The 15,879-nt window shown below is 39.8% G+C and overlaps 1 protein-coding gene across 1 annotated transcript in view; it reads left to right on the top strand.

Annotated features, from left to right (window-relative positions):
* Window positions 1–15,879, top strand: part of DOCK5 (dedicator of cytokinesis 5) — a 289,956-nt gene that overhangs the window by 193,443 nt on the left and 80,634 nt on the right. The window contains 8 exon segments of the mRNA XM_006864377.1: window positions 958–1,055; window positions 1,292–1,381; window positions 3,988–4,088; window positions 5,847–5,981; window positions 10,234–10,345; window positions 11,061–11,131; window positions 12,936–13,042; window positions 15,065–15,201. Coding sequence (XP_006864439.1) covers window positions 958–1,055; window positions 1,292–1,381; window positions 3,988–4,088; window positions 5,847–5,981; window positions 10,234–10,345; window positions 11,061–11,131; window positions 12,936–13,042; window positions 15,065–15,201 — 851 coding nt within the window.

Genomic DNA, 15,879 nt, shown 5'->3' with positions numbered 1-15,879 from the left:
TAAAATGTTGTTGATAGCTACCAATGAATACTAAGTTATGCTCTATAAATAGTAATAGTTTGAGATACTAAACAAATTAGCAATTGTCCTGGCACCTGCTGTGTTTCCCTGAGATATTTCAGTAGTTCAACAGTTACTGAAGATGCAAGTGACTTGAAGATTGAAAGTTTTTTTTTTAAGTATAAAAAAAAACCTCAAGATTTTTATCCTGGATTTATCCTAAGAACCATAAATCTCTTCTACTTTCCTTGGGAATATCAAACAGCCAGGTTTGCTTGTCTGTTTATTTCTTCAAGGAACTCTCGGGAAGCAATATGGTAGAGTATTAAAAATATGGTTTTTAGGTTCATACAGTTCTGTGATTAAGTTCCATTCACTAGTAGTTTTGTAATTTGGGGCAAGTAATTTTATAATGCTATGATTTTCTCTTCTAAAAAACAAAAACCAGAAAAAGGTTAAATCTACAGTGTGCTTATAATGTTTCAATGAATTAGTGTGTGTATCTCTTACATAATGCTAAGGGACAGATTAAGCAACTCAGCAAATCAGAGGTGGGAGGCTTACATAAACACAGACGAACTTTGCTGTCTCTCCTCTCTCATCCCAAGGAGCCAGAGGGGAGACATAGGAAGAAGAAAGTGTTTTTTAGTTTAATGTGTGTAACAGTGTTGTCATTATGTAAGAAATGTAAGTTCTCATCAGATAATCATATTGTGTTCTTTTGCATTCATGGGGTTTTTGGTTTTTGTTTTCTTTCTCTTTGAAGAAAAGAAGTCCATGAGGTTTTCTCATACTTAGAAAACAGTAGATGAAAAGAAATCATAATGTACATTTTGAATGAGCTACCATTAAAGCAGTTAACTCTTGTAGAGAGTTCCGTGGCGGTGTCCTGAAATGATCTGGTTTGTACCTTCCAGCCAGTGTCTAAAGTATATGGCTTGTGCTTGTTCTTCCCAGTTGACCTATTAGGATTGTTAAATTGGCGTTCCAACTCCCAGAACATTAAACACAACCTAAAGAAGTTAATGGAGGTGGATGGAGGAGAAATTGTTAAGGTACTCTTAAATATTCATAGTTATAAATACGCCTGTTATATTAGTAATTTAATATTTTAAAGTGAAACTATTATTATCAATGTACGGTTGTCTATCTAGCATGTTAAGCAAGTGTGCTAATTTTTAAGAAAATGTTATTTTTTAAACTATTCTATTAAACCCCCATTTTCTCAGAATTTCTACAGAGTGGAGCAAAACTGAAAGAAGCAAATAACCTCTCTCTTTTTTGTCTTCAGTTTTTGCAAGATACACTAGATGCACTTTTTAACATAATGATGGAAATGTCAGACAATGAAACATATGACTTTCTCGTGTTTGATGCACTGGTAAGCACATAGCATATTGACTAGTGTTTATTCTTGCAACTGTGTAGTTTTCACTATTACACTGAAACCTGTGAGAGCCAGAACACAACAAGATGATCTTGTTTTTCCTGGTCTCACAAGTTTTCTGCCTTTGGCAAGGTGTAGTTTTATCACTTTTCTATTGTTCTCTATTAGTGGAAAATGCTTGAATGCTTCTTCTCTGACAGCCTTTTACCTTACAGAGCTTTTAGGTTTTTCAGGTTTTACTGTATAAATAATTTTGATGATGTTCTTCTGCATAAATATTTGTATATATCACCCTGATCATTTGTTTAGGCTAACTTCATGGATATAAAATTAGACAACAGTTGTCTTATTTATATTTAAGGTCTTTACCTCTTTATTTCCAATTAGACCTCGCTCTTTTATCTGCTTTCTATTTCTCATTAAGGGAAGCGAGGTACTTTTATTACAGTAGAAATTAGGACCCATGTATACTTCAGTTGTAATTCAATAGGTCACTGCAAAACTGTGTCACCAGCCATCCCTCCTACGACAGCCTCTTCTCATCTGGGTTCAGTAACCCATTTCAGTGTCCACGCAGAACTCGAAGACAATACTCACCAGTTACAGGATCAGAAAACGCTCAGGGCATGGTTGTTCCAGTCAGCTGCTGATAAATACCCACAAGACACACCACTCTATATTAAGCCCAAGCCTGAAGGCACTCAGCTCTAGCTCCATGGGTCAGCAAACCTAGCTCCGTCACTTATTTGCCTGAAGGCACCCTACTCTACAAGCAAGCTTCCTGGCAAAGGCACTCAGTTTTATTTGCTCATTGGGTTGGGAAGTCCACTGCTCTGCCTCTTAGTTCTGCTGCTGCACTCCTCTGCCACTGTCCTTGGGTCAAGGGGTTTAGTGCACAAGGATCTTAGAGTCTAAAGGACACTCTCCACTCCTGACTCTTTTCTGATGGTAATGAGATTGTCCTCCTGCTTCTGACGTGGTTCATTTTATACCCATACTGGATTTTCAAATTTTTACACTTAAAATTAATTTTGCTAACATGCACAGCTGGATCATGTCCTCTTGTCCATATTTTCTCCTACCTTCACTTACCCTGACCCAACAGTACAGAAATGTTGTTTGATAGGAGTTACAGACTATGGTTAGAAGAGATATTCGATAATTCACTACACCACAGTAACAAAAATTAACAGAGAAGGTTGTTGTATGTGTTTGTGTGTTTTTGCAAGGGATACTGAATCCACAAGTGAGAAATCAATTTAGCCTCATTATGTACAACATAGTAAGGGTAGACAATTTGTCCCACAAAGTGCAGAACAACTCATTCCAAGAACTGAAATTTAAAAAAAGAGTAGGTGAGATCAGAATCTAGGAAGGCCAGAACTGGCATGAAGGGATGGAAGCAGACACATCCAGGCCAACCCTGGCAAGCATCTGCTTTAGATTGTTGAGATTGAAGTGCGTGCAGAATTGTACTTGACTGGTATAGCTGAGAAAGAAGGTAAATTGCAAACATTAGATCATTCATCAACTTGGAGAAGCAGTTGAGTTCAAGAAGTGGTCAAGGCATTAAAGCGATGGATAAAACTTAGAGAAAATACCCAGGGTGGTGGTGCTAGTTTGTACCATGGAGTTAGATCTGACTGAGAGACCCTGTACAGAAAGCCGCATTTTCTCTTGTGGAGTGACTGGTAGATTCAAACTGCTGACCTTGTACTTTGAATATGTAGCCCAACATGTAGCCTACTATGCTGCCAGAGCTCCTGAAAATACCCGTATCTGACATAAACCAGAAAGAGAAACTAAGAATGTGGACTCTAACAGACGAGGCCTATAAACACGTTTATGAGGCATAGAGTAGCTAAAAGTGGGCATATCTGAAAGTCCTGCGTGCCCTCCTTACATTCTTCTACCATAAGACAGTTGTTGTTATGTGCTGAGGAGTCGGTTCCAACTCATAGCGACCCTGTACAGGGTTTTCGAGCTTGTAAATCTTTATGGGAGTAGAAACCCTCATCTTTCTCCATGGAACAGCTGGTAGTTTCGAACTGCTGACCTTGTGGTTTGCAGCCCGATTCGTAACCACTACGCTACCAGAGCTCCTTAAGACAGTAAAATATGGCTATTTTCAAATTACACATGTAGCAGTGACAGCGTTAGCTTTTAAGTGAAAAACTGGGGGCAAAACTCTGGTGAAGTTCAATTTCTTACAGCACTAATACTTTCAGAAGAAAAATGTGATGGGATATTTAAAGAGCTGCATCGTTAGGAATTCTTAACAATATCCCTTTTCATCTCCTTCTTCCTGTCTGACTCCCCTCCGCCCCCAAACCTGATTTAAATGTGCCCTGACCACCTTCTCTTTGAGACAGTAATCTCTCTGAAGCTAGGGATGCTGGCTTCTTTGTTTGTTTCTTTCTTCACCATACCTGACATGTACTCATCTCTCAATTCATGTTAAATAAACATAATTCCCGAGGTTTCACTTTGGCTGTGAAACAAGAAAGTGGACAGGCTGTGAAAACAATTAAGAAAGAAAAGGCATCAAGATCCCCAGGGCTGTACATTGCTGTTATTGACATGTTTTTCACCTTTGACAGGTCTTTATTATTTCACTGATAGGAGACATCAAGTTCCAGCATTTTAATCCTGTGCTTGAAACCTACATTTATAAGCACTTCAGTGCCACTTTGGCATATGTGTGAGTATGATTTGAGGTGTCTACATGGTGTGGGATTGTTGGATTTGTACTCTTAGGGCTGGGTTGTTGAGAAACGAGAAGAACCTAAGCTGAGTAAATGTGCCTCTGTGTAGAACTTTGTTCTAAGCTTTTGGGTGGCAGGAGGAAGACATCTAAGTGTTCTAACCCTGGAAATGGTGTCAAATTCAGACTCTTCCTTGTGGGAGGTTACAGCAGCAATAAGGTAGAAGCTAAGCTGTTTATTGGCCCGTAGCATAGAGGTGAGGAATCAAGCCAGTCAAGAGCAGCAGTGCAGACTCAAGGACAGATGACCCAACATAGGATCTTAGGAATAGGGTGTCAGTGGGTACCAAGGGGATCGAATAGAAAATTAACCCAGGGCAAGTCTGATAGGACAACAGGAGGAGCCATCAGCTTTGTGCCACAAGTACTTTGTAGAATCTCATACATATAAGTTATAAGAAAAAAATATCTTTCATATCTTAGGCATAAGAAAGAGTGGCCTCTACTTTTCCATAGTGTGGCCCTTCTTTGTGGCTCATAAGCCCCAAACTAAGGAAAGCAGGTAATGTTCACGCTGCACTTTATCCTGAAGTGCCAACTCTCAGTGGCATTGTAGTGTGTATCCCATTTCTTGGCAGAGCAGTGTGATAAATAGTATCAGGGTTGTAGCTGGGATTGGTCGGTGATCTTTTTTATAATGGCTTATGCCAGATCATGTCTGGTATCAGTGCAGCTGCTGATATAATTTATCATGTGCTTTTTCTGATCTGAAAAAGGAAGCTGTTTCTTACATTTAGATGAAGCCAATAAAATGCAAGTTACATAAAGGGAAGATCATGTAGCATGATTGGAATAATGCCCATTGGACTGGGGAAACCATGGATATACCAGTGATAGGATTCTTTCCAAGCGAGGAAATCCTGTCCTGTTTTGTATATTACACCAAGCCAAATACAACACTCCAGGTAGTAGTAATCTGGGTATATTCGCAAGACTTGATCAATTCCCCATGTTCCTTTGAAGTTTTCATAACATTGGAAAAACTCCTAACTTCCTAGAATAAAAGTTCTGAGTTAGCGCAAGATCAAGACCATCTCTAGTCTGAAGACTCTGGGAAGACACAAAGAGCAATATAAAGCTCAGGACAGTTTTATATAGTGGGATGCTCAGAACCATGGTTTTCTAATGAGTTAGATTGAGCTCTTCTTCTCATACTTAGTGAAGTTTTCATTTGGCTCTCTATGAAGAGCTTAAAGGCTTTGGCCAGAGTGGAGGATATATGACATCTTATAATGTGAATTGTTCTTGTTAAATGCCGTCAAGTCAGTTCTGACTCATAGTGAACCTGTATGTGGTTTCTATGGATTAACTGGTAGTTTTGAACTGTTAACCTTGTGATTCTCAGTCCAGTGCTGATCCTACAGCACCACACTGGGAATCTAGACAGGCACAAACCCTCCCTCACAGGCAGCATTGGAAGATGTCTACATAACCATTCAGGTTTTCTTGATCCTTTTTTTTTTTTTTTTTTTTTAGTAATCCCATAAAAGGCAGGAAAGTTCCAAACTTAGAATGCAGATGAGGAAAATAAATTGCAATGGAGTTAGGTTTCCTGTTCAGGGAAGATTCTGAAACAGATCATTAGAATTATGACTTCTACTTCCCAGTATGCTAAGTTTCCTTCCAATATAGTTCTACTCCAAACCTCAGAATACACTTTCCTACATTGATTTTTTTCTTTCTCATCCTTTTCAGGAAACTCTCCAAGGTACTGAACTTTTATGTGGCGAATGCAGAAGACTCTAGCAAAACAGAATTGCTTTTTGCTGCTCTGAAAGCCTTAAAATACTTGTTTAGATTCATCATTCAATCTAGAGTCCTCTACTTGAGGTAATGGTGACTATAATAAGATGTTTGTGCTGTCAGTTCTGTCTTCATGTAGCTCCTCTTAATCCACATATTTGTCCACAGCTCTGTGATGGTTGGGTCATGGAATTGCCAAATTTCAGAAAACCAGGACTGATGGTACTAGTGAACCACAAGGTTATTAAGGAAGAATCACACAAAGTCATCAGCACATTTCTAAGGCAGTAATGGCATCAGGACATCCTTGCATTATGAATGCAGGTGGCTAAAACATGTAACTTTTGGGGATCCAGGTTCCAGAGAGAAGATTGCATTTAATATATCAGTCTATGTAATACTTCTGTCAGTGTTGGGTGTACATCCTGCAGGATCATGAGCTGTTGTTGGTAATTATTTGGGGCGATGTATCCTGAAATGTGTGTTTCTTTGCTGGCATCCTGCTTAGCTACTTGGTGAAACCAGGCCATGGAAATAGGATAATTTCTAGTTTGGATTTGTGGTATAACAGCTCCATTAAAAATTGAAGAAATCAAGAATACCCCAAACCTCATTGATTTCCATACCAGTCAAAAATAGCTGAATTTCTAAAGTGTTCAAATTTATTTTTTAGAGAGAAAATGTTTGTAGATGTGAACATGTGTATATATTTTAATTTTTTGTATAGTAATAAAACACATGAACAGAATTAAAGGCAAACGGTGAAAACATTTGCAACACACATATACTACAGATTAAAGTTTGAGAACTCTGCTGATTAAAAGCTCATATGAATCAATAAAAGAATGGTGAAAATTCTTAAGCAGTAAAGGATGAAAGCATGATCTGCAAAACAAAACATTCATATGGTCAATTCCTTAAAGAAAAGCAGATTTATACTAACACTATGAAAAGAATGCAACATGCCCACACATTCCTTTTACTTACACATTTGCTAGGAGTCTTGGTGTGGCACTGTGGTTTAATGCTCTGGATGGCAAAGTCAGTTTGAACCAAAAAGTCAGCAGTTCAGCTTCACCAACTACTCCTTGGAAACTCTAAACAGGGTTGCTATGGGTCAGAACTGACTCAACGGCACTTAACAAATACATTTAATAAGGAGTACAATAAACATCTATATTCTTTGATGAGAATGGACCAAAATGAACCCTATCTTTGAATGCTGGTGGGAATACAAATTTTTCAGGACAGAAATACGGCATTATAGATTAAAAAAGCAAAGATGAAAAAGGGGTGGAAGAGTCACATTTTATCCCTATTGAGAAATTTAGTGAGGAGGGGTTGGGGGAGAATCCACCAGATATGAAAGAAAAGAATATTTCAGAATGTATGAGTCCTTTCAGCTCTTTCAGATATATATAGTGTGTTAATGAGGAAAGATGACCAAGCTGGATTCTTAAATGGTAAAAATAAGGCATAACACAAGTCAAGTGTGACTGCATCTAAAAAACCAATAGGCTTAAAATAGAGAATACTGGATAGGTGGCATGCAAAAATGGAAGAAAGATTTATTTATTATTTTTCTGCATTTTCAAGGTTTCTACAGTAGACATGTACACTTTTTTAAGCTTTCCAAAAGAGAATTAATAATTTTAAAAAATCATCTGGATCAATGAGTATTCCTCCTTCTTTAATAGAAACAGTCCTGTGTGGTACTGTAGGATAAGCACTGGGCTACTTAGTAAGAGGTTGGCAGTTCAAATCTACCAGCCACTCTAGGGTTAATATGAGTCAGAATTGACTCCACGGCATTTAACAACAACAGGAGCAAGCACTGTTTACAAGTACATATCTTTGCACAACCTTAATACTCTCTTCCTCTCTTCAGATAATCTTGTAAAGTTAGCTTGTTATATTTTCTAATTATGATAGATTTTCACATATTCAGAATCGTTGTGGCATGGAGTATTCTAATGAGGGAACATTCCTCTTATTTAAAATATGTTTGTATGGAAAACCAAAATGTCCAGTAATAAAAGCATCATAAATCCATAGAAAGTGAAAACTATTTTCTGTTGATGATTCACTAGTTCAGTTGTTATTGTTGTGTAATGCCATCTAGTTGGTTCTGACTCATAGCGATCCTGGATAGGTTTCCAAGGAGAGGCTGGTGGGTTTCAGCCTCTGACCTTGAGGTTAGCAGTCCAGTGTTTATCCCACAACACCACATCAGGACTCTAAATTAATTCAGTATCCCTTCAGAATATTTCAGTAAGTCGGAGTCATCAGTTTAACATCAGATATGATGAGCAGTCTGAAAAGTAAGATTACAGTGATTGGTCACAGTATTAACTGTGTGAATTGGTTTGTTGAACTAATTCCACCATTAAAGCTATTAGCCTCTAACCTGCACTATTAAGATTATGAGAGACAGCAATCTTGTCCATGGGCTACAATGAAATGCTACCTGATCCCCTTGTCTTTTAATGCTTTTATCAGAACTTAAAGTACCTTTCCAAATTCATTACCTGGCTGTACTTTAACTCAGTTCTGGAGAGGTTGCTGTGAGCTACTCTTACACATGGCCACCCCACACAAAACAGACCAAAAGACTGCCTGAACCCGCACCGTTCCCCCAATCCAATGTGTCCTAGACCATTGTGACCCATAGGGTTCATAGGTTCATATTGGCTGATATTTGAGAGGCAGATCATCACAGCTTTCTTCCTAGTCCATCTTGGTCTGGACACTCCACTGAAATCTGTTCAGCATCATGTTGTTGTTGTTGTTAGGTGCTGTTGTGTCATTTCCAATTTCATAGCGATCCTGTGACAACAGAATGAAACACTGCCTGGTCCTACATCATCCTCACAATTGTTGGATGATGCGTCTGAGCCCATTGCTACTGCCACTATGCAATCTATCTCACGGAGGGGGTCTTCCTTTGTTTTGCTGACCCTCCACTTTAGTAAGCATGATGTCCTTCTCTGGCGACTGGTCCCTCCTGATAATATGTCTGATATGTAAGAGGTGAAGTCTGGCTATTCTGGCTTCCAAGAAGCATTCAGGCTGTACTTCTGCCAGCACAGATTTATTTGTTTTTTCAGTCTATGGTACTTTTAATATTCTTCTCCAACACTGTAACTGAAATGCATCATTTCTTCTATGATCTTCCTTATTCATTGTCCAACTTTTACATGCATATGAGGAAATTGAAAATACAGTGACTTGGGTCAGGTGTACCTTAGTCCTCAAACTAATATCTTTGCTCTTGAGCACTTGAAAGAGGTCTTGCCTAATGCCATATGGCATTTAATTTCTTGACTACTGCTTCGATGAGTGTTGATGGTTGGTCTGAGTAAAATGTCGTCTTTGACAACTTCAATCTTTTAAAAAAAAAAATAAATGTTTTATTGTGAATTATGTGATAGTTTACAAGGGAGAAATTAGTTTTACATTCATCCTATCATATATAATTTCATTGCCATTGTTATTCTCCCCTCCATGCATTATCAACCAACCAAAGGGTATACCCTGCAAGCCTGCCCCCTCCCACCCCCAGTCTTCAGCACACAGCCCCACTCGCTCTCTGGATCTAAAGTCCCCTGCTGCTCCATCTCTCCACTTCATCGTCTCTGCCTCCATCTCAGGCCTCACTGCTTCTCTGGGTGGGATCCCGCTCTCTGCTCTTCTGCATTGATGATCCTAGGGACCTCCACCCTAGACTGCAAAGTTAATCACTCCACTCCTTGCTATAAAATGTCTACCTTTACATTTCCAACCTTCACAATCAGTCCTGATAACAGTTATTCATTATTGTATCACAAGAGACCCATCTGCATTTGACAGCTTCAATCTTTTCTCCATTTATCTAGATGTTGTTTACTGGTCCAGTTCAGCATCATAGCAACATGCAAGTCTCCCCTGACAAATGCCAACTTGTGATGACCGCATGTACAAAGGGATTCAAAAAGTTCATAGAAAAATACCATTATCTTTTGGTTTCATGCTTCCACCAATGTTTTTTAAGTCCCCTTGTATGCCAGAGTATAACTGTGCTCCATAGGGTTAATTTTTCATGAGCAGAGCAGTAGACCTTTCAAGGTACCTCTGGGTGGATTTGAACCACCAACCTTTTGGTTATTAGTGGTGTGTACTTTTGCACCACACAGGGAGCCTGTATCAGAGTGTCCTTTTATACTTAACTTCTGTTTGCACAATTTGAAATGAGACCAGTGGGTCTATACCATTGTTTAGGCAAAAAAAAAAAAAAAAAATCTATTTAAAAATATCTTGTAAAGATGGAAAATCTTACTGATTTTCTCTTTTTTCTTTTAAGATTTTATGGCCAAAGTGAAGATGGAGATGAATTTAATAACTCAATCCGCAAGTTATTTCTCTCTTTCAATATGCTAATGGACAGGCCTCTGGAGGAAGCTGTGAAGATCAAGGTCAGGATGGTAGAATCAAGGTTATTCTTTGAATGCTGTGGGTGAGACTTTCTGGGACATTATTGAACTGACCTTGGCGGGATTGCTTGTTAAAGTTACAGACAGTTTATAGGACGAAAAGAAAAATAAAACATCCTTCTGTTAATTTTTATATGCATTCTCAAATGCCAGTGTGTCAATGACAAGATATATTTCTAAACACCCCTTGAACATCTGTTGTTACTTCTATGAATTCAGCAAATGGACCCTGATTCTGTTACAGGCAACTATTTTGTTGTTGTTGTTCTTAGCTCCTTCCCTAGAAATTTCCAGAAATTAGATTACCATCTTCTTTATCATCAAAGTTTTTCTTTTTTAAATGTAAAACATGTCATTCTTAAAGACTCTAATGTGAATTGTATTATGCATTCTTTGCTCTTCATGACAAACTTGTGAAGAAGACTTGAAAAATCTGGCTTCCTTTTTAGTCAGCAAAATTGTGTTCCCAATGGGCAATGCCTGTTGGTATCAAAGACTAAAAGGTTCTGCCTCCTCCTGCCGTTCAAGGAAAAATGTTTTAAGAAGTTGTGTATAAGAGCGTCAGCTTTCATTTTTGCTGTAAGGGAATCTCTGTCCAGTTCTCTGTTTAAGACGCAAGGACAGCCTTTTCTTTTGGGGATCAAACAGCAAATTTTATATTTGTCCTGCTCAGCAGCTGTATTTATTTTTCTTGCAGGGTGCAGCTTTGAAGTATCTTCCCAGCATCATTAATGACGTCAGGCTTGTGTTTGACCCTATTGAACTCAGGTACGTGGCAGTAGTTTTTGTCTGGAGTTTAACCAAGAAGGAGGATACCCTATGCTTGGCTGGGTTGGACCGCTGCACATGCTTTAATTCTTTTAACACACATTAACTGAGCACCTTTCTGTGCTCAGCTCTGCAGAGGATGTAAAAGAAGGCACAAGCCCTGCCCTTGAAGGAGGCTTGTGCTGTCTCTGGGGAAACATAAAATCAACTACAGAAAGAAAGTACATAATAATATACTTGGAGTCCTATACCTAAGTACCCCAGGAATGCAAAGTCAGACTGTGACCAGCTGGGTGGGGTAAGCTAGAAAAGGCATTTGGGAGTGTTAAGTTATTCCATTCCTTACCTGCTGTTGAGTCAATTCAGGTTCATGATGACCCCCCAGGTGTGTAGAGTACTGCTGTACTACATAGCATTTTCAAGCCTCTGATCTTTTTTTGTTTTTTTAATGTTTTATTGTGAATTATGTGATAGTTTACATGGGAGAACATTAGTTTTACATTCATTCTATCGTATATATCTCATTGCTATGGTTACAATCCCCTCCATGCCTCATCAACCAACCAAAGGGTATTCACTACAAGCCTGCACCCAGGTCATCAGCACACAGCCCCTCTCCCTCTCTGGGTCTAAAGTCCCCAGCTGCTCCATCTCTCCACGTCATCGTCTCTGCCTCCATCTCTGGCGTCACTGCTTCTCTGGGTAGGGTCCTGCTCTCCGCTCTTCTCCATTGATGGTCCCAGGGACCTCCGCTCCTAGACTGAAATGTTAATCACTCCCCTCTTTGTTACAAAATGTCTACCTTTATATTTCCAACCCTCACAAGCAGTCCTGATAACAATTATTCACTATTGTATCACAAGAGACCCATCTGCATTTCATTTCATCAGCCCCGTCCAGACAGATTGAATACTACTCACTGGAGATTCTACCTTCCCCCACAGCCTCTGGATCTAGCTCCCTCTTGAAAGTTTATAAGCTAGTTACTTTGTCACTTTGTAGACCCCCCAATTTTGGGTAGTCAATGTCCAAGTTGCCCATCCCTGTCTATTCTGTTTGTGGAGGGGGTGGGAATGATCCTTGCTGTAAGGATTTATTTCCTCTTTTGAGCTACTGCATCCATAGGTGTAGGTCAACGTCATCAAATTGTATTAGATTACTCTTTTTTTTTTTTTTTTCCCCTCTTCTGTCTTCTGGTTGCGCTCTGATCATCCAGTCATTGAAGCCAGGTCAAGTGGGTATTATCTGCAAGTGTGGGTGTTCTTGTGCATATGCCCTCTCTTCTTATCATCAGGATGCTTCACTCTCCATTCTAGTCCTCTGTGGCTATGTCACTGACTCTGGGCCCAAGAGTCCCCAGGTCTTTCCACACTGCTGGCCAACCAGGTCTCCACCCAGGTTCACAGGAGTCTATTGAACATTGTAGGGTCAAGCCTCTGATCTTTTAGAAACAGTCCTCTGGCCTATCTTCTGAGATGCTGCTCAGTGGGTTTGAACCCTCAACCATTCAGTTAGTAGCTAAGTGCTTAACCATTTGCCACCACCCAGGGACTCTTGGTGTTACAGTACTCCTGGAAAATTATGATGAGTCTAGATGTATTGTGACAGTTTTCATTATTCCATGAACTTTATGAAACCTCGTATAGTTTCCTGTCACTTCCTGGAAAACATCTTTTTAGGCCATTCAGGAGTTTCCCAGGTAAACCTCTCCACTTCCAAGTGTCAAGGTAGAGGGGAAAATGTAATTCATCATGTCTTTAATTTGGCAGATTGCAAACACTCATCACTGTGGTATTCTTTCTAGTGTGCTCTTCTGCAAGTTCATTCAAAGCATTCCTGATAACCAGTTAGTTCGGCAGAAACTTAACTGCATGACCAAGATCGTGGAGAGTCATCTCTTTCAGCAGTCAGGTAAAACTCTGCTCCAAACTACTATCTTCTGAAATCCCAGACTTCCTTCTTCTCCAACCACCGCTTACAGTTTTTTGTTGTACTTAAGGATCTCCTCAGAAATCATTTTTAAGGGGAAGCTGAAGTCAGTTCATTATTTCCATTAATTCCCAAGAGAGCAAAATGATGTGTTCTTTAGTATTTAATTAGAACAATCAGTGTATGTGTTCATAACTACTGGAGAATTGTTCTCCTTAAAATTGGAGACCCAGAACATGAACAGAAACACAAAAAGCTGCTTCTTTTAAAGAAATTCATCTTCTTCAACCTGTATTAAGGAGCTCTGGTAGTGTAGTGGTTATGAATCGGGCTGTGAACCGTAAGGTCAGCAGTTCGAAACTACCAGCGGTTCCGCGGGAGAAAGATGAGGTGTTCTGCTCCCGTAAAGATTTACAGCCTTGGAAACCCTGTACAGGGTTACTATGAGTCGGAACCGACTCCACGGCACTTAACAACAACAACCTGTATTTATTGAATGGCCTCAAAAACCAAGGGGGTGGGTCCAGTGTGTGCTACAACCTGCTTGTACTGCCTTCCAAGGGTTAAGTATATATGTCTTCTCAGCAGTGTGCTCAGTGATGTCACATTAATAGCAGGAAACTGAGTGTGGTGGAAATATTTACACCATGGAAACTGGTAACACTAGAAATTAGAGGTTTTTTTCGGGAGAGGGGAGAACCAACTTACTAGCATATTGCTGGTGAGGAAAGGAAGCATGGAGTGGAAAAACTCTTACTGATAAAATACGTGTCATTTTGTAATTACAGTCAAGCGTGTAGCCAGCAAGTCTAAATTGTTGTCTGCTTGCTCCAAAGCTGATGATGATAATGTCAGTTATGTGGTTTCCCCATAAAGCCATGACTTGCTGGATGTAGCAACTGCGGGAACTATTTTTGGATGTGGAGACTTGTTTTGGAGCTAGGTCTTTTGTAAACTTTGTTTTATATCAGGTCAGAGAATCCCAGAAGGTGAATTCATGTTCTGGATATTGCCTGGGGTTATGAAACACCAGTAGGACTCCTTACAAATTGGGAAAGTTGAGCGAGTTGTTGATGGGAAAGTACTTGCAGCCTTGCCACTGGCTAGTTATGTGGCCGTGGACTAGTGAGTGGCTTTTTGTAAGTCTCAAGTTTTGTTTTTATGGAAGGAAGACTTGAATTAGATCATATCGGTAGTCTGATTTGGCTCTGTTACTTTCTAATGCTGTGTGATTAGAAATCCCACATGTTCCCAGGACACAGTGGAGGTAGAACTAATGCCTTCAGAGAGTTAGGGAATGCTCTTAAGTAGAAAACACACTATTATACTAAGCATCTTAATATGCTGTGATAACCTCTGCCTTTCAGTATGCAGGAAAGATAAATAAGATAATAAAGTAGGGTAATCAAGCACAGTGGAAAGCATACACTAGGTAATTCTAATTAGAAGAAGTATTATTACAGTTAATAATCATTTCTCTTAGTGTCCAGAATATCTAGGACTCATTGTAATAATGCTTTAGATTAGCAGAGATCCCAGAAGGAAAACATAGAGGAAAGATAATACCTTACTTTATTATATAAGTCCTTGTGCCTGCCAAGACATGAATAGAACTTTTGTAAATTACATTGAAATATACTAGCAAAAGTTGGATTTATAGAAAACTTATAGCAGAATTTCTGTTAGATGATAAAACATTTTGGAAAAGTACATAGCTTGCTTGGTTTTATTTAGCTTCATATAACTTACCTTTCAAGTATCGGGTTGGCATTGAAAAAACCCCACAACATTATAAAGAATTGATTAAATGGTTTAAATATTTTACTTAATTTTCACATCTACCCATGATAGGGATAATTTTCCTTTTTAAAAAAAATAAAGTTTCATGCCTAAAATGACATGCCCCTCTGTGGATTCTGGGGTTCAGCTATAATGCAGGTAGAGAGAAGACAGGCAGCCAGGGGGTGATGCTGCACCTTGAGCTATCTGCGTTGTCTTTCTCAGAGTGCAGAGATGTGCTGCTGCCGCTGCTGATAGACCAGCTCAGTGGCCAGCTAGACGACAACTCCAGTAAGCCTGACCATGAGGCAAGCTCACAGCTTCTGAGCAACATCCTGGAAGTCCTGGACAGGAAGGATGTGGTGAGTCGGATCTTTGCTGCTGCAGAGCATAGCATGTCTGGTCCCTTTGCAGAGGACGAGAAGGACTCCACAGCCTTCCTCACCTCAGGGCCTGGCTCAGGCAGTTGTGTGCATTTTGGAAGTGACTTGAGAGAAGCTGCTTTTTACTGGGGCTTCCTCTGCAAGCTTAGGCCCAGGAGATGTCTGCTTAATGGTTGAGCCTGCTTTGGGCTGATTTTCCTGGCTTGCCCAGCTTGTCCATCATTGTGAGTCCTGTGAGTACCCTTAAAGGACCAGAACCCTATTTGGACACTTTTTATTTTGCAGAAACATTTACCCTCTTATACCTCTGGGACCAGATAACACTGTCCTAGTGTCTGAGAGTCCTCATTTTTATATTCTTTCTGACAACTGATGCTTCCTTCCAGAGTTTAGTAGAAATTAGGTCTTTTCTTCTCTTGCCTCTTGTCTATGCCCTAGCCTCCCAAGAAAACGTGGGGCTCAACCTACCTGGATTTATCATTTCCCAAGAGAGCATGGGAGGAGCTCTGGTAGCGTAGTGGTTACGAATCGGGCTGCGAACCTTAAGGTCAGCGGTTCGAAATTACCAGCCGCTCTGCAGGAGAAAGATGAGGCTTTCTACTCCCGTAAAGATTTACACCCTCGGAAACCCTGTACAGGGTCGCTATGGGTCGGAAC

Source organism: Chrysochloris asiatica, unplaced genomic scaffold (assembly GCF_000296735.1).
Source record: "Chrysochloris asiatica unplaced genomic scaffold, ChrAsi1.0 scaffold00064, whole genome shotgun sequence".
In the NCBI taxonomy this organism is placed as follows: Eukaryota; Metazoa; Chordata; class Mammalia; order Afrosoricida; family Chrysochloridae; genus Chrysochloris; species Chrysochloris asiatica.
Note: the sequence above shows the minus strand (reverse complement) of the source record. Positions and strands in the feature narration are given on the sequence as shown.